Source organism: Mobula birostris, chromosome 1 (genome assembly GCF_030028105.1).
Source record: "Mobula birostris isolate sMobBir1 chromosome 1, sMobBir1.hap1, whole genome shotgun sequence".
NCBI classification, from domain to species: domain Eukaryota; kingdom Metazoa; phylum Chordata; class Chondrichthyes; order Myliobatiformes; family Myliobatidae; genus Mobula; species Mobula birostris.
Window position 1 is genome coordinate 92460277 of NC_092370.1, and position 24578 is coordinate 92484854.

At 41.0% G+C, this 24578-nt stretch overlaps 1 protein-coding gene across 3 annotated transcripts in view; it reads left to right on the forward strand.

Annotated features, from left to right (window-relative positions):
* The window catches only part of lama1 (laminin, alpha 1), a 346500-nt gene that overhangs the window by 109604 nt on the left and 212318 nt on the right, over window positions 1-24578 (forward strand). For all 3 annotated transcript variants that reach the window (XM_072259264.1, XM_072259251.1, XM_072259258.1), the window contains exons 5-12: window positions 3331-3510; window positions 4257-4346; window positions 5853-5970; window positions 8272-8450; window positions 8902-9007; window positions 9315-9475; window positions 15128-15268; window positions 23471-23611. In XM_072259264.1, the coding sequence (XP_072115365.1) occupies window positions 3331-3510; window positions 4257-4346; window positions 5853-5970; window positions 8272-8450; window positions 8902-9007; window positions 9315-9475; window positions 15128-15268; window positions 23471-23611 (1116 nt within the window). The remainder of the gene's footprint in view (window positions 1-3330; window positions 3511-4256; window positions 4347-5852; window positions 5971-8271; window positions 8451-8901; window positions 9008-9314; window positions 9476-15127; window positions 15269-23470; window positions 23612-24578) is intronic.

Below are 24578 nucleotides of genomic sequence, written 5' to 3' on the forward strand. Positions count from 1 at the left end.
CCCATATGAACATATAAAATCATTGCAACACACCAATATCGCTGAATCAGTGGAAGGCCTGGGCTTGTTTTCCTGCGACAAGACGGCCCCACCAAGGGGTGATGGGAGATAGCGATACTTGAAGGGGTTTCTTTATCTCCAGTCTGTTCCGCGATTTAGGTTTTGTTGCATTCGATGCAGAAAACTCGGCTTCGCAGAGAGATGTTGGAAATGGAAGCAACGTTTTCAGTGCCTCCGCGGCGATCTCAGGATATTCAGCCTTGACTTTGATCCAGGATGCCGGCAAAGGTGTTATGTCAAACATACTTTTCAGTCCACTGTTATTTGCAAGCTCGAGGAGTTGATCTTCTTCCTGCACTGACATGGATGACGCGTGCGTAATAACCTCGCATGCGTTCAAGTTCAACAGTGCGTGACAGGGAATGAGGAAAGGTGCAGCTGACTCATATCGCCAAATCATATCATTTCCTCGTGGCCCGGTGGTTGGGGACCACTCTTAGTACGAAGAGAGACCAAATCAGGATGCTTGCGCTCGCTCTCCCTCTCCCTCTCAAAAAAAATCGATTTCCGGGATATTGTATATAATTTCCGGGTATTGGGGAGCCACTATCAATATGCGGGAGATTCCTGGAACTTCCGGGAGAGGTGGGATGTCTGTATACTGCACATAATTTTGTATCAAATCTCTTCAGTCTTTTACATTCCAAGGAATAAAATCCTAACCTTTGCAATCTTCCCTTACAACTCAGGTCCTCCAGACACAGCAACATCCTTTTAAATGTCCTCTGTATTCCTTCAACCTTATTTACATCCTTCCTGTAGATAGATGACCAACACTGCACACAATCCTCCAAATTAGGCCTCACCACTGTATTATACAACTTCAACACAACACCCAATCTCCAATACTCAATACTTTGTTTTATGAAGGCCAGTGTACCAAAAGCTTTCTTTAGGACCATATCTACTTGTGCCACCACATTCAATGAATTACGGACCTGTATTCCTAGATACTTTGTTCTGCGCGCTCAATACCCCATAATCATGGGACAATGTATAATGACGAATTAACATTTTAGCCGATATGTCTTTGGACTGTTGGAGAAAACCGGAGCACTTGGAAAGAACCGAATCATTTCACTTGGAGGACATACAGACTCCTTAAAGATCACGTCAGAATTGAAATCCGAGCTCTGATGCCCTGAGATGTAGTAGCATCATGCTAGCTGCTCCACTACCGAGGTTCCTGGTCTGTGTACTTGATTCTCCCGATCCCATCATACCTCTGCTTCTGGCATCTTTCTAATTATTTTAACCTGGGACTCAAAATGAAATGTGTCACATTTCCTCACACTAAAGATCCTTGGATGTGAACTCACCAACTTTTAAGGTCTGCTGTACATAGATTCTGAGCCACTGATTATCCTGGAGATCAGTTATTAAGTGAAGTTGTACCACTCTCCAACAAAGGGTCAATGTGAGCACCATAACTTGGGCTCCATGCTGAAATTCCACCTGCCCTTACCATCTCATCATATCATCTCCCACTGGCTCTTGAAACCTGGCCATTCACTCACATCAAATCTTCTGGGGATAAATTGGAGCCTTGCAACCAAGAGTATAAAACTTACATTGAGCAATTAAACTGAATTCCCTTGTCCAATGTATAGTTTCTGCCTCCCTATATTGTTAAGTGTAATTTAATTTTCCATTTATAAACCTAAATGATTTCACCTTCTGTGTTGAAGCTAATTGAAACATGTTCCACTTTAATGATGATTATTTTTCAGGCAGTGTTGGAGAATGTGTGGACAATCCTTTATTCTTGCTTCTACTCATTCTGAGGTAATGATTTGTAATGACTGTAGCCCACAGGCAGGTGGGAGTTATTTTCTGTCCTCCAATTGTTATTCTTTCTCTTGTGACAATAAATAACCAAAAAATTCTATGGTAATTCACTGTGCCACCAGTACCCTGTGATATTCGGTCTTTGCCAGAAGCTATTCAACATGGACATAAATGACGAACCACATAAATTTTTCCATCATGTAACAGGCAGCAGAACAACTGACCATGGAAGCTGATGAGTCCTTGCTGGCATCCCACCCTACCTCCATCCTTAGTCCAAAGTGTCCTGAGGCCAGGTGTAGCTTTGCAGGTTTTGGTTCTGGCTGAGATCAATCAACAGATTATTAGATTACATAAGTAAGAGATTAGAAAATGTTTCTCTCCTTTGAGTTTATTGCAGTTTGGCTGGTTTATTCCAGAACATTCAGTCTAAAATTGCTTACAGTGTTCACAATTCTGCATGATAATAACAAATATTTGGGGAGAACTAGGGACGTTGAGACTATGAAAAGTGCAAGACATTGGAATTGTGTCCTCTGAATGTTGTATGTTGTGCATTTAAGGAGGAAAACCATGCTAAACATTTCTTCACAGATCCTTGAAGAAAATGGAACCAAAGACATGGCTATTGGGCGAGGTTAAAAAAGAATCTTACTTATGGAAGTCACAGCAGAAAGTGGAAAATGCATCATAGATTAAATTGGAATGATGTTTCATAAGTAAGATTCGAAATGAAGTGTAAGGTATTTAATCAGCTGGTGGTATCTGGTGTAGACTCTGCACCTTATGTGCACAGCAAATCTGATAATAAGTCCAGGGCAGAAGACAGATATCAGGTTATTTTATGTACAAAAGATCATAAGACTTAGGGGCAGTGGTTATTTGGTGGTTCATCAAGTCTGCTTTACTATTTCATCAAAGCTGGTCCATTTCCGTCCCAACCCTATTCTCCTGCCTTCTCCCCATAACCTTTCATGCCCTAACAAATCAAGAACCTATCAGCCTCTGCTTTAAATGCATCCAGTGACCCTGGCCTCCAGCCATCTGGGGCAACGAATTCCATAGATTCACCACCCTCTGGCTAAAGAAGTTCCTCCTCATGTCTGTTCTAAATCTATGTTCATCTGCAGTTTCTGAATGATACAATGATAAACACATCTACTTCCTGGACAACAGGAGGAACCAGACAGTAAATTTGGGGGAGCATTAAACTCCTTACTTTTCCAAGTTTACCTCTCCTATTGTGTATAGACTTTTGAAGAATAAGATGAATGTAAATGGTAATGTTTCTTAAGTTGTATTGGGGTGCTGATCTAGAGGGTTTCAGAGTAGAAGAATGAAGATCCCAATGGATGGGTTCTGTTGTGGTAAAGTGAAAGTGAGCACTTAAAATGTTTTAATAAATCCAGAGAGATATCTAGATCATGTTTATGGGAAATGTTTGTAATCCCTCACTCACAATGCTGTTTTCTCCCTGTGAAGATTCACACCTCGTTGATCAATGGCAGGCCTAGTGCTGATGACCCTTCCCCAACTCTGCTGGAGTTTACCTCCGCTCGCTATATTCGCCTCCTCCTCCAGCGCATCAGGACACTCAATGCTGACCTCATGACTCTTGGATATCATGACCCAAGGGAAGTTGACCCAATTGTTACCCGTAGGGTAAGGAAAATGGAACCATCAAGTCCAATTTTGGCATCTTTGGCTTCTGTTGACAGTGAAATGTTTCAGCCTGTGTATGAAGAGATGCATTTTTTATAGCTCTGCACAGAGGGTTGTTTTTGTTTTATCTAAGTGTTTTCAAAATATCCTTTCTTAGAAATTGTTAAAGCAAAATGATAGTATTTGTACGATTTTATTTTGATGCCAGGGTACACCGTGGTGCTGCTACCTCTCAAAAGATTAGTAATCTGAGTTCCAATTTTGACCTCCTCGGCTGTTTGTGTGAAGTTTACATGTTCTGCTTGTGACCATTTGGGGTTTCTGAGGTGTTCTGGTTTCTCCACTCAAGCTAAAAAGTCGGGGTTGGTGGGTTGTTTGGCTTTCGTAAATTGTGTGACCATTGAGTGGTTGAAAAAGAGGTTGACAGAAATATAGGGATATTAAGTACAGAAAGTTTGAGTAGAGGGATGGGATTGCTCTGTGGCGTTGACTGAATGGTCTTTATCTTGATCTGTTAGGGAATCTGTTGCAAACTAGCAACAAATGTCATGAAAGTGTGAGTTGGCTAAAATATAGAGACTTTCTTACCCTTGCTCTTTTTTTCCTGAATTAATTTTCAACTGACTCCTTTGTGTAATGTAAATCTGATGTTTGCACATTCTGTTAATTCAGGAATTCCATGGGGTGAGTTCTCCTGAATACCAGCAGATTTCAGTTAATGCTTGGTTTATTTTTTTTTCACATAGTATTACTACTCCATCAAGGATATCTCAGTTGGAGGCATGTGTATCTGTTACGGCCATGCTAGCAGCTGCCCATGGGATGAAAAGCTAATGGTTTGTATTAGATTATCCTCATAAGATTATTGGTCTATCTGTCGCATAGTAAGGTTGCAAATAGCGACAGTTTACCAATTTGATGATATTTGTGAGCAATTTGTATCACTTCAAGGCACTTGTCTTAAATCTGCTTTCTTAATCCTTGCCTTAAATTTATGACTTTCCCAATCTTTGAAATGTTGGTTACATTATTGATTATATGAGCTGTCTTCCCCCCCCCCCCAAAAAACCCCCAAAAGGCTCTTAATATGTTAGTATAGATTGCCGTCACTTGGGTTAATGTATTTCAAGTACCTGGGGTGCTAATTAAATCCAAAGTAAACATTAGCAAGTCATTATACCTTGTTATTGATTGTCCTACATTAAACTATTCAGATCAATAATACCCAAAAACGAGGTTCTTTTTACAATCGCCACAAAGTAAACAAAATATCCAGGAAAACATCACATATAATTAAAGATATTAGCATAAGCAATTAGCTCGAGCTTTTATTTTCTATCCAAGGAATCAGCACTCTTTAAGGCTGTGAATACTGAAGGACTTACACCTATTCAGACTGAAATTTTGATTATAGATGTTGATACAAGATTGAAAATAATAAGGAGCCAAATTTGGTCAGAAGCTCGATTGCGCTAAATGTTTTATTGTAGAGACTAAATGTTGTCCAGAGCTGTTATCTCAAGTTATTAGTCGCAAGTCATGATGTAAAATAGCACAACTCTTGATTGATAAAATATACTAGGATACTCCTTTAACAGAGGAAGCTATCTAGCACTTGCCCAAGAATAAGAAAATTTTTGTTACTTTTGCAATGCTGAGGGAATGAAACAATGAAATAACTTTCCTAGTCTCCAGGAATTCTTCTCAACCTGGAATAGATTTAGCAGTGCTAACTCTCACCACATGCTGTAATGTGAAATCTGAGAATTGAAGAAACCTCAAGGTCCGAATCAGATCATTAAAAAAACGCATACACATATTCAAAGCTGCTTTTAAATAGTGAATGTTTGAATCATTTTTAGAATCTAATTTTCTCGGAAGTTAGCCACAGAAGTGATATTTAATCTTTGCTCCATTCTGTTCTATCTCCTCTTGTATGAAATAGCCACTTTAGTTTTGCCTTCTAGCCTGAGTAAACATAAGGTGAATGTGGATTTAGTTATCCACCATATCACCCTGAGACAGACAAAGTAGAAACATGTGCTGGCCCCAACCATGGTCAAGTCAAGTGTCATTGATTAGTTGATGTATATGCAGCTGAAGTTTGACGCCAGTTGATTGGAATGAAATTACTGCATTTGGGTTAGTGGAATCAGACTTTTCGTAGCTTCAGAGCCCAAAAGTAAATGGTGCCTGATGAAGGGTCAAAAATTACTGTATAATCAACAGCTCTTGGATTGATGTCTGAATTGTTCATCCTGCCATAAGCAATAAATGCTGAAAATTAGATGACCCGGAATGATAATTTTAATGGATTTTTAAATAGTGTCTTTTTGTTTTAGAGACTACAATGTCAGTGTGAGCACAACACCTGTGGGGAGAGCTGCAGTCAGTGTTGCCCAGGTTACCATCAGAAACCATGGCGGTCTGGAACCTTTGCCTCGGGCAACACGTGTGAGAGTAAGTTAATAATTTTTGGCTGTGTTTATGGAGGGTCTGGAAGTTCGGCTGCACAGCATCAGGTACCAGATTGCTTCCAAAAGGTTGTGGAAGGAGCAAGCTCTCAATGCTCAAATGAAATTTGCTGTCCCCATATTGGGTTCTTCAGGCAAGGCACAGGCTTTGCGTTCTTTTTGAAGGTGTTCGAATTATTTCCAGTTTGAGAAATAACTCTGTCAGCTTTTTTTCCTCCTTCACCCTCTTTTCTCCCACAGCCTTCTACTTCTCCTTTACCTTTTCATAACTTTCACCATCTTCTTTTCCTTTTTCTTCACCTGCTTCCTCTTCTCCTTTACCTTTACTGTCACCTTCTTCTCCCTCACTTTCTTCTTCTTTTCTTACTCCTTCCTTCTAAGCAGTCCTTCAGAATTGAGGACAGTTTGCTTCAGGAATGTGGAGCTGTGAGAAGAAAGTGTACAACTCCCATCCTCTGATTGTGATCCTGCCTCTTCCTATTAATTATCACCTAAGCTGACAGAGAACCATTTCCCCATCCCTTTTTTCCATTGGCATGCAAACCTGCAGTCACTCTTCTCTGACTTTCCATTCACATCATATACACCAGATCTTCAATTAGCTGCCAGTTGAAATCAGCAGTTCTTTCACTTACTGAAATAGACCTAATATCAGGTGTACCTTGGGCTTTAATTCTCAGGGATCATTCCATAGTATAGGAGTCAAAATTATTTGGGAGATCAGAAAGGGATAGAGTCTCTACACTGTTTTGAGCAAGAGCATTAATTTAGAATGAACACCAAGCATTTAAAGTAAAAGCAGCAAATGCTGTAAATACTCAGCAGGCCAGGCAGCATTCATGGGGAATTAAGATTTCAGGTTGATGACCTAGTGAGTATTTCAAGCATTTTTGTTTTTTATTTCAGATGGACAGTTTCTATTCAATTTAAGGGGCTTGGAGTAAAGGGCATGAAGAATGTACTATATGAAGGGTTCAAAGACCATGAACCAAGACTAATTTTGCATGGGAAAAATTAGTAATTAAAAGCAGCAACCCTGACTTGGGTTCTGATGCAGTGGAAGGAATTTCCATTGGAAACCATAACATAATTCAAGAAAGTTGCTCACCTTCACCCACTCCTCAAGTGTATTGAGGGCTGGGCAATAAAATTCTGGTCTTACCACTAACACCCAGACTTTGAAAAATGAATGAATTAATTAAAATGAAAGGGGTCAGTAACCAGAGGGAACAGGCTGATTGGGATGAGGAGGGAAGTTCGGGGAGATCAGGTATATTTTTAATGAACAAGTTGCTATGAGATGCGATGATCCACAAAGTATCATAAAACAGTACGGCTTGTGATACTGTGCAGAATGTACACAAATCTACTCCATGATCAATCTAACCGTTGCCTACTACGCAGCCCATAAGCTTACATTCATGTGCTTATCTCCAAAACACTAGAGATTCTGCAGATGCTGGAAATGCTGAGGAACAAGCACAAAATGCTGGAGAAACTCAGCAGGTCAGACAGTGTCTATGCAGAGGAATAAACAGTCGACATCTTGGGCTGAGTCACTTCTTCAGGACTGAGAGGGGAAAACCCTTACATGTCCTATTGTACAGCCTCTACCACCACCCCTGTTAGTGTATTTCAGGCACCCACCATCTACCACTCTGTGTTTGTGAAAAAACAAAGCAGCTCTGTTGGAAACATAACTAAAAATTGATTATGTAGTGAATTTCAGAATCAAAACTAAAGTGAACTTTGCCATAATGGGCATTTCCTGTAAATGAATAAACTCTTCATGGGGCTTCTAGCTGGTTAAAGGTATCAATTATAACCCAATGTTTCAATGACAAACTCTGCCATATTCATCAGGGATGATGGTATTTATACCCCTGTAGTCCACCCTCCCGACTGGTTAGTCCTCATTCTATCAGGTTTACGCTCTCCCACCTTGTTTACAATCAGATTTCAGTTCTTTCTTAGAGTGAGACCTTTGTCTTTGTTAAAATTATTTTCCTCTAGAGTTAAGTATAGGTCATTCTTTGACCAACAGGAAAGCATGAGGATGTGAGATTGATGGACATTTCTTCCAGGGATCTGACACAGGCCTGATGGGTTGAATGAATTTCTTCAATGTTCTGTAATTCCACATCAATATTGTTGAAGCTCCACTGTCATATTTCCTATTTGAGTCAATTATGTTTCGCTTACATATTTTTAACTTAAACCTAGTATGCAATTTGAGTATGACTATGAAGACATCTGTCCCAGTTGTATTCATTTCTTTGTTAACTAGAGTGCAATTGCCATGGCAAAACAGAGGATTGTTACTATGACCAAAGCGTAGCTGATCGCAACCTGAGTTTGAACATAGCAGGACAGTTTATTGGTGGAGGTGTGTGTGTTAATTGCTCCAATAACACCGCGGGAATCAACTGTGAGACCTGCATTGATGGCTTCTACCGGCCTTACAAGGTAACTCTTTATGTTCAAAGGTTCATTTTGTTGTCTAAGTATGCATGTACAATACATTTCTGATGTTCGTCGTCTCCAGATAGCCATGATATACAAAAAAAGGGAGTTCTTGAGAAGAAAAGCTATTCCCCCAACACAAAAAAGAACAAAGAAACAAAATTTGCAAACTCCAAAACCCCCCCACCCCTTTCCTCGCGAAAAAAAAGTGACAATAACATCAAATCACCAGCTCCCTCCCTCGCAGAAAAAAACATGGTGAATCCCATAGCTTCAGCCCATTTTCCATGAGCCAGTTACCCTTCTGTTCCAGTCTGGTCATATGTGGTAATGCAATGGCATTACTTTGTATCGGCATTTTTACTATTGGGCTGGTATTTGTATCATGAAAATGGAGTGAAGATGTAAAAAGTGATAGAGTTCAATTGATTTGCTTATAACGTTATGTTTCTAGGTGTCTCCTCTTAGCCTTGATCCCTGTTTGCCATGTGACTGTGATCCAGCTGGGTCCCTGAATACCACTTGTGTGAAGGATGATAACCAAGCAGTCACAGAGCAAGGTAAGGTTGATTTCATAACATGTGGCTTCTTAACCCGGTTAACATTGAGTACCTGCAGTCTTTAAGAGCCAGTGGATTAATGCTGTGCGACATTACTAGAAAATGAGATCTAATTTGTCTGTTTTCATACCAATCAAAGGCCCAATTACCTAAGCATCAATGCTGTTGCTCTGTGGGATGTTCTACCTTTCTGAGACAGTCCCTCTTGTACTCCTACTGTGTAAATTTAGAAGCAGTCTACTTAAGTTGATTTTCATGTGGCTTCCTCATAACTTGCCATTGATTTGCTTTCTCATTTGTGTATCAGGTCTTTACCCTGGTCAATGCCATTGCCGAGCTGGTTATGCTGGGAGGATGTGCAACCGTTGTGCATTGGGGTATAAAGGCTTTCCCAACTGCATGCGTTGTAACTGTAGTGTTGTGGGCAGCACCAACGATGACCCTTGTGCTGAGCCATGCGAATGCAAGGTTGGTAGATGCTATGTGATGGTGTATCTCCATTTTATATATGCTGTAAGCAATAGTTATTGCTGTAACAGAGTAAAGGTTAATTTTTTGAACAACACACACAAGCTGCTGGAGGAGCTCAGTCCTGCTGAAAGGTCTTGGCCCGAAACGTTGACTTTTTATTCACTTCGATAGATGCTGCCTGACCTGCTGAGTTTCCCCAACATTTTTCCTGTGTTGCATTAGATTTCCAGCATCTGCAGAACCTCTTGTGTTTATGGTTAAAACAGTGTTTCCCAACTTTTTTTAGCCCAACACCCTCCCCCCAAAGTACTTTCATACTTGCCAATGCCCATCTGAGGCACAATATACTTTCCGACAACCCCATAGTGTAAAAACATTTCTACCTTGTGCTAATATGAGAAAAATAGTTCTGCTTTAAAATTTTATTTGTCTCTAAGCCCAGTTTACACAGTACCTTTGCACTGTATAGCAGCTTCGATATCAATGTGATCCTTGAGCTTGATAGTTTTTAGCAAGAGTCGAAATATCTGTTCTGTCTGGGGATGTAAGGCTTTTGCTACACAACTTGAACCGATGTCCAAGTGGTTTCTGTTTTTTGTGAGTACGTGGTTCACTACACTGAAGCCTCTTTCAACAAGGTAGGAGGATTGAAATGCAATGAAGAGCAGTTTGGCTCTTCTCCAAAGACCAGGAAAATTTGTACGACAGTTTAGCTACATACCACAAAAGACAACATTTTTGAAAAGCATTTTTGCTTCTTTATCATTCTGAATTTTGATAATTCTTCTTACAAATTCTCCTCCTGTTCTTCCACCTTGCAAAGAACATAGAATATGGAAATTTACAGCACATTACAGGCTCTTTGGCCCACAATGTTGTGCCAACCATGTAACCTACTCCAGAAATTGCCTAGAACTTTCCCAGCGCATAGCACTCTATTTTTCTAGGCTCCATGTACCTATCTAAGAGGCTCTTAAAAGACCCTATTGTATCCACTTCCACCACTGCTGCCGGCAGTGCATTCCACGCACCCACCACTTTCTGCAGTTCGGAATTTCGAGATTATTCAAATCCATGAATCGGTTCTGAAAATCCTTCTTCAGTAACTGCAGGTGTAAGCAGTGCTCTTGCTAATCACCAACTGTGAAAGAGAGTGCCGTACTTTCCATGCAGGGTAACTGTGAGAACATCCTTCTCCCAATGTTTTACTTATGTATTTCCAGTTTTTCAGTAAAAGTGGACAGTGCACTTTTTGCCTGGATTAAATTGAAATTCTCACCCTGCAGTTTCATATGTAGAATGTTCATTTTGTCATACAGATCGGCTAGGTACGCAACATCTCCAGGTAGAAATTTGAACTTGTTTCCCAAGCTCTTATCAACTTTGAGCAGAAATTCAACCACAGTCAAAATGATCAAAGAAACATTTTAAGTAAGAGCCTTTTGACAGCCAGCGCTCTTCAGTGTGAAGAAGCAAGCATTCAAACACTTCATTATTTTGGCATAACTGGCAAAGTATTCTGCTATTTAATGGATGAGCTTGAATTTTGTTGTTAGCAGACATTACAAGAGTCATGTTTGAAAAAAGTTGCTGTCTGAGGTTTTTTGGCTGAGAGATGTTGAAGATGAATTACACAATGGATTCAAACAGACTTGGGATTTCTTTTTTCATAACTGCCACTAAACCAGCATGGTGACCTGTCATATATGGTGCTCCATCTGCTGAACAAGAAATCATATTCCGAATCAGAATATTTCTATCCTCAATATACATTTTGAGCTTGTCGTAGATTGCTTCACCATTGATATTTCATTTTAACTTTTTACAAAAGGGAATCTCTCCATAAGCTTTCCCATTTTTGATAAACCGTACATATGCCATTAGCAATGCCTCATTGTCTCATACAATTGACTTATCCAGTTGTATCCCAAATTCTGTTTTTTGTAGCTCTGTGCATCCTTAATCTCTTCACTCATATCGTCAATACAATGTGCTATGGAGTTATTACTCAAAGGATTTGATTTTAAAATACTACTATCCATTTTGAGAACAGTGGTGAGCACTTCTGATTCAACAGGCATTATTTCACCAATTGTATTAGTTTTCCACACTTTGCTATCATTTTGGAACTGTTATAAGAAGCCTTGAGACCACTATTAAGGTCATTTTTAGCTTTCTTGGCAAACGACTTAAGTGTGCAATGCTCTTCAAATGCTTCTGGAACTGAATAATACCATTAGTAGCCGTTTCAGGATGTCTTTTCTGGAAATATTCCTGCAATCTTGATGGTTTCATGACTTCATTAGATGGTACAGTATTACAAATAAGACACATGAGGTGTCGTTGATCTGACAGGAATGGAATAAAACCGTACTCCAGGTACATAACACTTCCTGTACGCACTTTCTGCAGTTTCTATTTCTTAGCAGGATTAGAATTCAAGGCTTCACCAGCTTCAGACTCTTAGAGGTTGCGCCATACATATTTATCCATCATTAATGGGGTTAAATTTTTAAAAATTAACACAAACTAGGAGTGCCTTTTGGATGTTGAAGATGGCAGTGAGTTGACATAGGTAGAACGATGTAGCGGTATGCAAACCAGTGAAGACAATCACGATAGTGAAAATTACGTTGACAAGGATTCAGACTGGAATCTGAATGTAAATAGGGATAGAGCTGGTGTTCAGCAGTCCACCTTTATATTATTCCAGTTAGTGTGATTGACCAATCATGTAAGGTCTCATAATTCCCAAAAATGAATTTTGACCGCTCATATGAACTTGAGGTTGCTTTGAACACTTCAAGAGGAATCCTTGGGGTTGGCAGGTTCACCGATTGGCTCTATTTCACCGTTTGGTTCCAGCCAGTGACCTGTTTTCCATAGAATTGTAAAGAAAGTTGAGAGGGTGTACTTGACTTACTAACTGTTAAATGGCATGACCTCGTCAAGGGGAACTGTTGGGCACCCTGGTTGCTACTTGATGCATCCCCAATAATTTCTGTTTGTTGGGTAAGTTTCGATGAGATTGGTGAGTATCAGACGCACTGTGACGACGAGTGCTCACAGCCTGCAGAGCTATGCTTCTTCTTGTGTTCCAGTGCCTCATCCTTCCTTTTGGAAGTTCCTGATCTACTAATGGTCTGCCAGGTCTTGTGCTTCAAGTTAGGGTGCTGCTTACCACCTTCCTCAAGAATCTTGAATGCCCCGACTTCTATTTCCCCTGCCGCCCCCTCAGGACATATAATCGTGCCCCCATTGGAAATCATTGGTCTAGAACTTAGGGGCTTATTGGCTCTAGACTGAGAGATGAAGAAGTTCTTCACTCAGTTATTTGTGAATCTTTGGAATTGTCTGCATAACGGGGTTATGGATGTTCAGTCATTGAGTATATTCATGACTGGTTGTGATAAATTTTGCAATAATAATGGAATCAGTGAGCTGAAGATAGAGCTGCTGATTGGGATTGAACAAGAGCCTCGAGCAGCAGACTCCACTATCTTCACCTTGCCTCCCTCTGACTGTCTCTTGGTATTTTTTCTCCTTATCTGCCTCCATCTGTAATCCATGTGCCACTATCTCCCAATTCTACCACTCTTCCCGCTCTTAGCTGGCGTCACCTGCCAATCATCTTACACCCTACCCTAGTTCACCAATCACTGGGGGGTCCTTGCCTCACCACTCCTCTTTATACTGACCACCGCTGCTCTCCACTCCCAGTCCCAATGAAGGGGTTCAAACCAAAATGTTGGCTATTTGTTCATTCCCTCTGAGTTGCTGCTTAACCTGCTGCGTTCTCTCAGCAAACACGAGGAAATCTGCAGATGCTGGAATTTCAAGCAACACACACAAAACTTGCTGGTGAATGCAGCAGGCCAGGCAGCATGTATAGGAAGAGGTACGGTCATTTCGGGACGAGACCCTTTGTCCTGATGAAGGGTGTCGGCCCGAAACGTCGACTGTACCTCTTCCTATAGATGCTGCCTGGCCTGCTGCGTTCACCAGCAATTTTTGTGTGAGTTCTCTTAGCAGATTGCTGTTCTGGATTCTAACATCTGATGCCCCTAGTGTCTCCCTTCCCTACTACAATGGTGGAGCAGGTTAATAACTCCGGCTTCCATTTCATATCTGTTACTATATCAAAAATGAATTCTTATGTTCTGTAACACTCTCTCACATAAAGCGTCATCTCAGACTTAGGCTTGAACTTACTTGTGGAGGCACATAACTGTTCATTTGTTTTTCATGATGTGGGCAGTGCTGGAGAAGCGAGTGTACGTTTCCTGCCCCCCCCCCGCATGTGAGGAGGTGGGCCGAAGCCCTTTCCCTACCTACAGCAGGCTTCTAGTGAAGGGACGGGAATATATTCTGGGAGAGGGTGATCTAGGCTTTAGACACCATAATGGTGCGTGACTAAGTGGGTAACTGCAGATGGTACAGTGCCTGTAAGCCTAAAGTACTCATCCTTCTGAAGAGAATGGTTGTGGATTCACAACTCGTTCATACTATTTCCCAAGCCAAGAAACCACATCAGAATTTCAGCAACAGAGCTATACACTTAGTGGCTACTTCATTAGGTACATCTGTACACTCGTTTGCTAATGCAAATATCTAATCAGCCAGTCATGTTGCAGCATCTCAGTTTGGTTCAGACCATACTTAAGAATGGGGAAGAACAGTGACTTTGACTGTGGAATGGTTGTTGGTGTCAGACAGAGTGGTTTGAGTGGTCGCAGAAATTGCTGGTCTCCTAGGATTTTTCACACATAACAGTCTCCAGAGCTTACAGGGAATGGTGTAAAAAAAAACACCACCCAGTGAGCAGCAGTTTTATGGGAAAAATGGCTTGTTAATGAGAGGCCAGATGAGAATGGCTGGACTGGTTCATGCTGACAAGAAAGTGGCAGTAACTCAAATACCCACACATTATAACAGTGATGTGCAGAAAGGCCTCTTTGAACGCACAACATGTCAAACCAGCAGCAGAAGACCATGACCATATACTCAGCGGCTGGAGTACTGGAGGTACCTAATAAAGTGGCCACTGTGTGTATCTGTACCTGGAATATGAGTAATCTATCAATATGAAGATGAGTGGACTCCTTCAGTGTAGTAGAGCCAAAGAAAAGCTTGTTTGAATGGTTATCACTCAGGCAGTGATATGTAGGATTTGATTTACAAATGTTGGAGCCCTTGGGAAACCTGAAAATGGATAAGCTGCTTTTGGTTCATTTACCAGTCACTTTCACACACTCTCACCTGATTCTTCATCCCTCCACTAAAGGGAACTCTTAACTTATCTCTTCACATTGGAGACACCAACAGAATGCTCTTGAAATTTCCCTCTTATTGCAAGGAAAATATCACCAGTTTCTTTACTGTCTCCAAGTAATTAAGGTTCTCCATCCTCAAATAATCCTAGCACATTTCTTCTACATTCTCTCTGTTACATAAATCACAAAAAGCTAGCAGGCAGGTCCAGCAAGTAGTTAAGGTGGCAATGAAAATTTTTGCTTTCATTGCAAAAGGGTTGGAGTTTAAAAATTGGGAGACTTTGCCACTTCTGTCACTGCTGATTGTCAATGTCAGAATTGATATTGACTATTTTAAGCTTGTGTTATATGGAATAAAAGGATTTTTGAATTGCAGAGAAACGTGGAGAGAGAGAACTGTGACCAGTGCAAGTCAGGATTCTATAATTTGCAAGAAAGGAATCCAGAAGGCTGTACAGAATGTTTCTGCTTTGGACTGTCTGGAGTCTGTGAAAGTATTTCTTGGCCTGTTACCCAGGTAAGTTTTAATTGGTTAACTGAACTTTATTAATTTACATTTGTCCTTGTACAACTGAAGTATGAAAGTATTCTTACTGATATTGGGGGGAAATACAAGGATACAGACCATTATTAGTCCAGCCTAGTTTGTGTAACGAAAGACAGTGAAATAGGGCTAGATGAACCTTAGGTCTGCTTCATGAAAAGATGTTCCTCTTCTGCATCAGTAAGCTAAAGCTACAGTGGAAGATATTTCAATGGTTTGGTGCTTCTAGTGGTCAGTGACTGTGTTGCAAATTTGTTTTGTAAGGGTACACAGTCTATTAACTCTCTTAAACTGTGAAAACTGTACAGAGGAAAATTACGTTTATTTTATGACACTTTTGTGTCTATAAATTGCCTTGCAGCTTTCTCAGTCATTGCCCAGAGCACTGAGATTTCACATAAAGATCATTCAGTCATTCTCAGACCTAGAATAAAAATACCAAGCAAGTCAGTAACTGAATTCCTGGTCGTTAAAGAACAGGAAGGGGCAACTTAACTCATGGCTGGAAGACAAGATGGCAAGATGAGAAGAAGGAGTTTTAAAGGGTGCTTGGAAGGTTAAGTTGTTTTACACAGAGTTAATTTACTGTGTTTAAGAGACATTTAGGCAGGCATTTAGATAGATATAGAAGGATGGACTTCATGCAGGCAAATGGAATGAGTGCAGATGAACAAAAATTGCAGTTTGATTGGCTGAAGGGTCTATTACTGTACTGAACATGACTCTTAAGATTCAGTTAACATTTAATCTGGGTATGTCTTTCTGCTAAAATGAACGTCTGCCTTTGTTACAGCATTCCAAACTAAAAACAAGTACATCTCTGTTCTGCAATTACAACCTTTTTTTCTGTTATTTAAGTAAAACATTGCATTACCTCCTGTTCTTAACTTAATGGCTCAGAATATTCATTTTCATTATCATTACTTTGTAAAACTGACAGCAATGTTTTAGCATCCACTCACCTGCATGAATGTGGAAATCTACAAATTGTTCCTCTCTAAGGTGATCAACTGCAGTCTCTCAAAAGTTGCAATCAATATACAATCAGTGATTTGGCAAGAAGTTCAATTTCTAACCAACGATCAAAATCTCACAACACACATCAAAGTTGCTGGTGAACGCAGCAGGCCAGGCAGCATCTCTAGGAAGAGGTACAGTCGACGTTTCAGGCCGAGACCCTTCGTCAGGACTAACTGAAGGAAGAGTGAGTAAGGGATTTGAAAGTTGGAGGGGGAGGGGGAGATCCAAAATGATAGGAGAAAACAGGAGGGGGAGGGATGGAGCCAAGAGCTGGACAGGTGATTGGCAAAAGGGATATGAGAGGATCATGGGACAGGAGGTCCGGGAAGAAAGACAAGGGGAGGGGGAACCCAGAGGATGGGCAAGAGGTATATTCAGAGGGACAGAGGGAGAAAAAGGAGAGTGAGAGAAAGAATGTGTGCATAAAAATAAGTAACAGATGGGGTACGAGGGGGAGGTGGGGCCTTAGCGGAAGTTAGAGAAGTCGATGTTCATGCCATCAGGTTGGAGGCTACCCAGGTGGAATATAAGGTGGTGTTCCTCCAACCTGAGTCCCATCCTCTAGGTCCCCCCCCCCCCTTGTCTTTCTTCCCGGACCTCCTGTCCCATGATCCTCTCGTATCCCCTTTTGCCTATCACCTGTCCAGCTCTTGGCTCTATCCCTCCCCCTCCTGTCTTCTCCTATCATTTTGGATCTCCCCCTCCCCCTCCAACTTTCAAATCCCTCACTCACTCTTCCTTCAATTAGTCCTGACGAAGGGTCTCGGCCTGAAACGTCGACTGCTCCTCTTCCTACAGATGCTGCCTGGCCTGCTGCGTTCACTAGCAACTTTGATGTGTGTTGCTTGAATTTCCAGCATCTGCAGAATTCCTGTTGTTTGCATCAAAATCTCACACCTTGTTTAAATGTGGGGGGGTGGCGGGCAACTTTGATTAATGTCCTAATCACTACTGCACAATATCTCTGCACTCAGATATAATTTTATAATGTATTATATTCTAAAAGGTTTGTTCACAGTTTTCTGCCTTCAGCCATGAGAACTGCCTAATCTCTAATCTACATACTTTAAAATGCTTCAAATATTACAAAAAAATTTGTTAACTGATTGAAGCTTAAACCGTACTGGTTTGTTTGCTGTGCTCTTGCTGATGCCATAGTTGTCTCCTGCTAGCAAGGTACTGTATATCAGTCAAGGAGAAGTCATAGATGAATCTTTTACAGCCAGATTTCTTTGGAGTCATTTCCTGAATGGAAAGTCCAAGTCTAGGCAGCAGAACTCCCTCCTACTTTTAGTTCATCCTTTGTTCTTTATTAGGTTTTTAGTCTTGATGATTGCTAGGAGTGGGGACACATAGCTTCCACTCAGGTTTTGTGAGTTGATGGAAGTGTGAACAGCGAGGAGCCAACGGGATGAGTCACTTGTGAGGTGGTAGGATCTACTGCTGTTTACGCTGGTCTCTGCACTCCCAATACATGCTTCCTCTGGTGGGGAGTCTATGACTAGAGGGCCCAGCCTCAGAATGGAGGGGCATCCTTTTAGAATGGAGATGAGGAATTTCTTTAGCCAGAAAGTGGTGAACGTGTGGAATTCATTGCCACAGGCAACTGAAGGAGGCCAAAGCTTTATGTATATTTAAGGCAGAGTTTGATAGCTTAATTGGTCAGGGCATGTAGGGATACAGGAAGGAGATGGGGCTGAGAAGAAAATTAGATCAGCCTTAATGAAATGGCAGAGCAGACTCGATGAACTAAATGGCCCAGTTCTGCTCCAATATCTTGTAGTCTTATGGTCTGTGAGCTTCCCAAATGCTCCTGCTCCATGTTGGGTGACATACAACCTGAGAGCTTCTCAATTCATCAGATGGGTTGTATGGCATCCTCAGGCAAAGTTAGAGGCGAAGAGTTCTGTTTCCTAATCAACACCTCCCGGTGCATGGATGTGATGGTCCTGATGAGTTCTTGCTCACAGAGTTTGGAATATCTAGCAGTCATATTACCTGCCATGAAATTCACTTCCTGATGGCACTCTACATCCAGCTCCATGAAAGTGTGATGCTGGCACTCAACGAACTATACTCTAGTCAACAGCCTTGAAGCACAACACCTTCTTCGTCATTGCTGGTGACTTTAACCAGGACAACGTCAGGAGTGTTTTACCAAAGTTCTATCAGCATGTCTGTTGTCCGACCAGGACTCTAAATATCCTTGACAATTGTTATACAACTATCGGCAATGCCCACTGAGCCATCTGCTGCACGAAGACTTCCAGGCAGTGCTCCTTCTCCCCGCATAAAAAGTAGAAGATGAAATGTGAGGATCCAGTACAATAAATTATTCAGTTCAAGTCTGAGGAAACAGATGAGCTTCTGTGAAACTGCATCAATTAGTAGTCATCAATGTTCAAAGACTCGGTTGCCAGTGTATATACTATCAACAAGTGTCTTGAGGACTGTATATCAAGGATGACAGTCTGAGTGTTTCCAAACTTTAGATGAACTGGGACATCCATTCCCTACAGAAGTCTAGACTGCAGCATTCAAATCAGTTAACTAACCTTTACACGAAATTGAGATGTGACCTCTATTAAACTAAACATACCTAGCAGACTACAAGACAAAGTTGGGCAGAATTGCCAACAACAGCGCAACACATTTGATGCACGTTTTGAACAGATGGAGATTGGCTTGTCACAACTCATCCAATGCACCTCCAAGTGGTTGTGTTGGACTAGTGATCTGAAAGTCACGAGTTCAAGCCTCAGCCGAGGCAGCGTGTTGTGTCCTTGAGCAAGGCAATTAACCACACATTGCTCCTGCACATTTATAGCCCAGCAGTGGCCGTTGGTGCAGTATGGACAAGACAAGACAAGAATCCATAGTCTTTCTGTGGACATAAGATTAGTGTTCTGGAGAGTGCATTTGCAGTAAGGAATTGGTCTGGATGGGTCCCTGGCCATGTCCCAAAATCCTGTGCAGATCAGTAGATGGTATTTATGGACATGTCTAAGCTTTCCCTACCTTATTCTGAGGGTTCCACCTTATTTAAGAAGACCATTATCTTTTTGGTACCTATGAATAGGAAGGTAATATGCCTTAATGACTACCATCTGGGGGTGCTGACATTCCCCATCATGAAGTGCTTCAAGAGGCTGATCATGACATGCATTGACTCCAGCCTCCCAGGCAAGTTCACATTGTCAGAACAGGGAGATGCCATCTCCCTGACCCACTCAACTTTGGCACCTATGGATAGTAAAGAAACCTACATTAGACTATTTACTACAGTTTACCCTTCAATACTATAATTCCAAGCAATCTTATCTCAGATTCCTAGACTTCTCCCTTTTCAATTGGGTCCTTGACTTTCTGACTGCAATCAGTAAGGATAAGCAGAAACACTCCTCAGGGTTATTTTCAACATTGGTGTTTGACAAAGTTGCATCCAAAGTTGCTGTGCTCTCTATACACTCATGACTGGTCTAACTCCATCTAGATGTTTTCAGATGATATTCCATAGGGGCCATATCTGAAATATCGCTGAGTCAAAGTATGGCAAGGAGATGGAGTCATGATAACAACCTTCCCCTCAAGGTCAAAACAAAAAGCAAAATATTGACTTCAGGAAGGGGGAAGTGCAAATGTTCCTGTTTATATCAATGGTGCTGAGTTCGAGAGGATTGAGAACTCAAAGTTCCTAAGAGTGGACATTACTGTCTACATTAATCTGTCCTAATTTAACCATGTTGATGCCACAGTCAAGAAAGTTCACCAGTGCCTCTACTTCCTCAGGAGTCTGAAGAATTGTGTCCCATTTGACTCTTACCGATTTTTATCAATGTGCCATAGAAAATCTCCTACCTGGGTGCATCAGAGCTTGGGATGACAGCTGATCTACCACGACTGTAAAAAGATACAGGAAGTTGTGGATATAGCTCAGCGCATCATGGAAACCAGTCTTCCTCCTCTCCATGCACTTTGTCTATACTTCTCTTTATTAATTTAGGCAGCTGAATTTGAGAAGGGGCTCCCATAATAGCTTCCAACTGTTTCAGTGATATCAAAGACGGCGATGAGAATGGCTGCTGATGCTCCAGCTGCACACTGGGTGAAGGTTCCCAAAGGCCAGCTACAGCTGCATGCCAGACCTGCACTTCGGGCACTCTGCTCAAGCCACAGGCCTCCGCACTCCTGAGCCTTCAAACAGCCCATATTCGCAATCTGCGCCCCTCCAAATCCAGCCGTACATGTGGATAACATTCCTGAAACCTCGGCACAGCATCTGGTTAGATGGGATGTTTTTGTTGTGTCCTGAGTGAGAAGATGCAAGCCGTGAGACTGCCTCCTTGGTGGGTGCATCGGGGGGGGGGGGGGGCATTGTTTCTGTAAACAAAGACACTTGCTCAAGATGGAGATAGGTATGAATTTCTTCTGGAGGGCACTAACTTTTTGGAATTCATCAGAGGGCTGTTGAGGCAGAGTGATTGAATTAAAATGGAGATTAGTAGAATTTTAAGTACAACAGAGATGTAGAATGGAAGCAGACCCTTTAGCACAACTTGTCCTGTTGACCAAGATGTTAATCTGAGCTATTCCCATTTGCCCACATTTGGTCCATATTCCTTTAAACCAGAGATTACCAACTTTTTTATGCCATGGACCAATACCACTCAGTATTTTTCCTAGGGAAAGAGAATTAAAATTAAGAACACATAAGCTTAAGGTGCAAGGGGAAAGATTTAAAAGGGACCCCAGGTTGGGAACCTTTGCTCTAAACCCTTCCTATCCAAGTACCTTTCAATTGTCTTTTAAATATTGTTGTTGTACTTGCTTCAATCATTTCCAGTGACATCTCATCCCATATATCCAACACCTTCTGCATGAACAAGTTGCCCACCAGGTCCTTTTAAAATCTTTCCCCTTGTACCTTAAACCAATGAGTTCTAGATTTTAATTCTCTTTCCCTGGGAAAAATACTGAGTGGATTCACCCCAACCACACCCCTCATGATTTTATACACTCTATAAAGTCACCCATTGATCTCCTACATTCCAAGGAGTGTAGCCGTAGCCTGCACAACCTTTCCCTATGTTACTCCGGCCCTCAAATCCTGACAATGCTCCAGTGAACCTTCTTTGTACTCTTTCCAACTTAATGATGTCTTTCCCATAACAGGGTAACTGCACTCAGTATTCCAGGTATGGTTTCACCAAAGTCTTGTCCATTTGTCGAAGTGGAGTTTATTGTCATCTGCACGAGTACATGTATGTACAATTACAATGAAAAGCTTGCTTCAGCATTACAGGCACAGTGTCAGAGACAAAACATTGACAAGAAAAACATGAATTCTACAAGAAAGTACAATATTGGAACAAAAAAGGTATATTATAGTGCAAAGTAACCGTAATGTTGCCATACTGAGGTAGTGATAGAACACGTGGTTCTATTTCCCTTGAAACTTACTGCGTTCACTAGAAAATGCATTACTTTCAGAATCAAAATCAGGTTTACTATCACGGGCTTATTTCAAAAATATTGTTGTCTATGTGACAGAAGTATATTACAAGATGGAAAAAAATACCATACGTTACAATTTTAAAAATAAGTAAAAAGTTTAGAGAGTAATTGTGGGGTAGTGTTCATGTGTTCATGGGCTGTTCGGAAATCTGATGGCAGAGGGGAAGAAGCTGTTCCTAAAATATTGAGAGTGCATCTTCATGCTCCTGTATCTCCTCCCTGGTGGCAATATTTGCAACGTAACATCCTAAGTCCTATACTCAAATGTCTTGGTTGATGATGGCTAGTATACCAAATGTGGTCTGCATCACTCTGTCTACCTGTGATTACCACTTTTAAGAAACTATATACTTGTACTCCTGAGTCTCTCTGTACAAGAACACTCCTTAGCCACCTACCATTACTCTGAAAGTCAAGAGGGTAAAGGGTTATAGGTAGAGAGAGCAGAGTATTAGTGTTAAAGCCAAGATTAGATCTGTCATGATTCTTTTGAATGGGGAAACAGGCTGAGGGAGCATCTGGCCTGCTCCTATTACTGTTTGCTATGTTGCTAATCTGCTGATATTTAAATTTCTCTTTGGTAACATCCAAAGAAGATAACTGATTTAGATCTTGCATGCTTTGTGGTGTTTAGTTCTCTGATCTTTGACCCCCTTCCATATTGATTTCTCAATTTCAAGGCAGTTAGTCATGATCTAATATTGAGCTTTTGGTGCAGTTATTGCCTGAGAAAATAGACCGCTGTTTGAAGGTGGAATGTACTGTCAGCAGAATTCGTGCTAGAGTGAACTGAATGCATCAAGCAGACATCCACTGCAGCTCACTGGATATCAGATGTGAGGAGAAAAAAGATTAAGGAATTAAGCAGTCGATAGGAGCAGAGTTTATTTGATGGGGTACAGTGGGTAGGGAGATGGTGATCATGAGTGCAGAGATGATCCCTGAAAATGTGAATACAGCAGCAGAAGTTTCCAGATTTTATGAGGGTCTTTATTGAGAACACTTGCTTGCCTTGGGCCTGCAGAATTTCCTTGCCTGTTTCCAGCAATTCAGCCCAACATTCCACAAGGCTCTGTTTGTATTTTGCAACAAGTGTCTTCCAACCAGTTTCTCCCACATTGGTCCACTGACTACAACCAACTTCTCTAAATTCACCTTGTTTTCTGGAGAATTGCCTTTCTATACTCAAAAATTCTTTTCAAAGTTGATGAAAATATGTGTCCTGGCAGACAAATGTTTTTTTTTATATAATCAACCATCCCAAGAAGCAGAGCACAGAGAACCATTAATTATAATTTCTGCTCCAATAGGTAGTTTAAAAATTGGCGCAGCATGTAAAAATAAATTGATTTAATTCCAGCTTCAAATCAGTACAAAAAAGCTGTATGAATCAAGCTGCTAATATTTTAAGCACTTGTCCTTTCAAGCACATAGAAGTTGATTCATTCTAATGAGTAACAAATTAGTAAGGTATTTATTTACTAATTTTCTGCAAATAAAGACCATCCTTCTAATTCATTAATGATTATCATTTGCTATGCCTTTTATATGCACTGGAATTGTTGACCCATTGATGAATGCTACTGATTAAAGAAATACCATGTAGATATCTAAAATTAATAGAATACTGTTATTTCAAAGATCATGGATGTTACTGGATGGCAAGAGAGTAAACTTCATGACATAGGCCGCCTGCAACTTCTCATCAACAATACTGAAACAAGAAACCTCCAGCCAATTCTGTACCACTGGACAGCTCCAGAATCCTACATGGGTAATAAGGTAATGGGATGGTTCTGTTTCTAACCCTCCAGTTCGAAATTGGATATTCAGAGATTATACACCTAAGAAGTTGTGAAAAAAAGATCAACAAAATCTTATTAACAAAATGAAAAATAAATTGCTTGACAATTTTAGGGACATTTTTGGACAAGAGATGATGCCATTTATGCATGAAATTCAGTAGAAAAGGCATTATTAGCCACTGTAGTTCAGACAAAAATTCACTTCACTTGCATATATATCAAATAATAAAGAAAAATGTGTAAAAGAAATAGAAAATCAGAGTATTTGTTAAATGTTGAGAGGATGAAAAGTGTTAGTCATGGGTATCCTTGTATGTGAATATTAAATGTATTGATTCTTAAAAGCAATTGGAAAGGCAAATGAAATGTACAATAATGGTATGATAACAACCTTTAGAAGATGAATGGATATGAATGGTTCGGAGAGATATGGGCCAAATGCAGGCAAGTTGGACTTGCTTAGGAGAGGTTCCTGGTCAGCATGGATAAGTAGGACCAAGGGGCCTGTTGCCATGCTGTATTACCCTATAACTCAATGACTGTATATGTTGGGCTTCATTGCTAGATTGAAGAATAGCAGGAAAGTGTCACTGAATTTGTAAAGGGTTCTGGTGAAACTATCTGGAATGCTGCGCACAGACATTCCAATATAGAGCGTGCAATCAGAATTCACAGGTCAGCTCCTTGGATGCCGGTTTGCTTATGTGGAAAGATTATGCAGAGTGGGATGAAAACTCCCTGGACTTCAGAAGAATCAGAGGTGGCCTCAGTCAAATCTACAAAATTCCTATGGGGTTTCACAGGGAGGGTGCAGGGATAATATTTCACCTGGCAGAAGCGGGGATCACAATCTCAAATGGTTAACCATTTGGGAGAATGGGCGAGGGAAGTTGTTCATCCAGAGGATAGTGGATCGTACAATTCCCTGCTCATAGCCACTGACC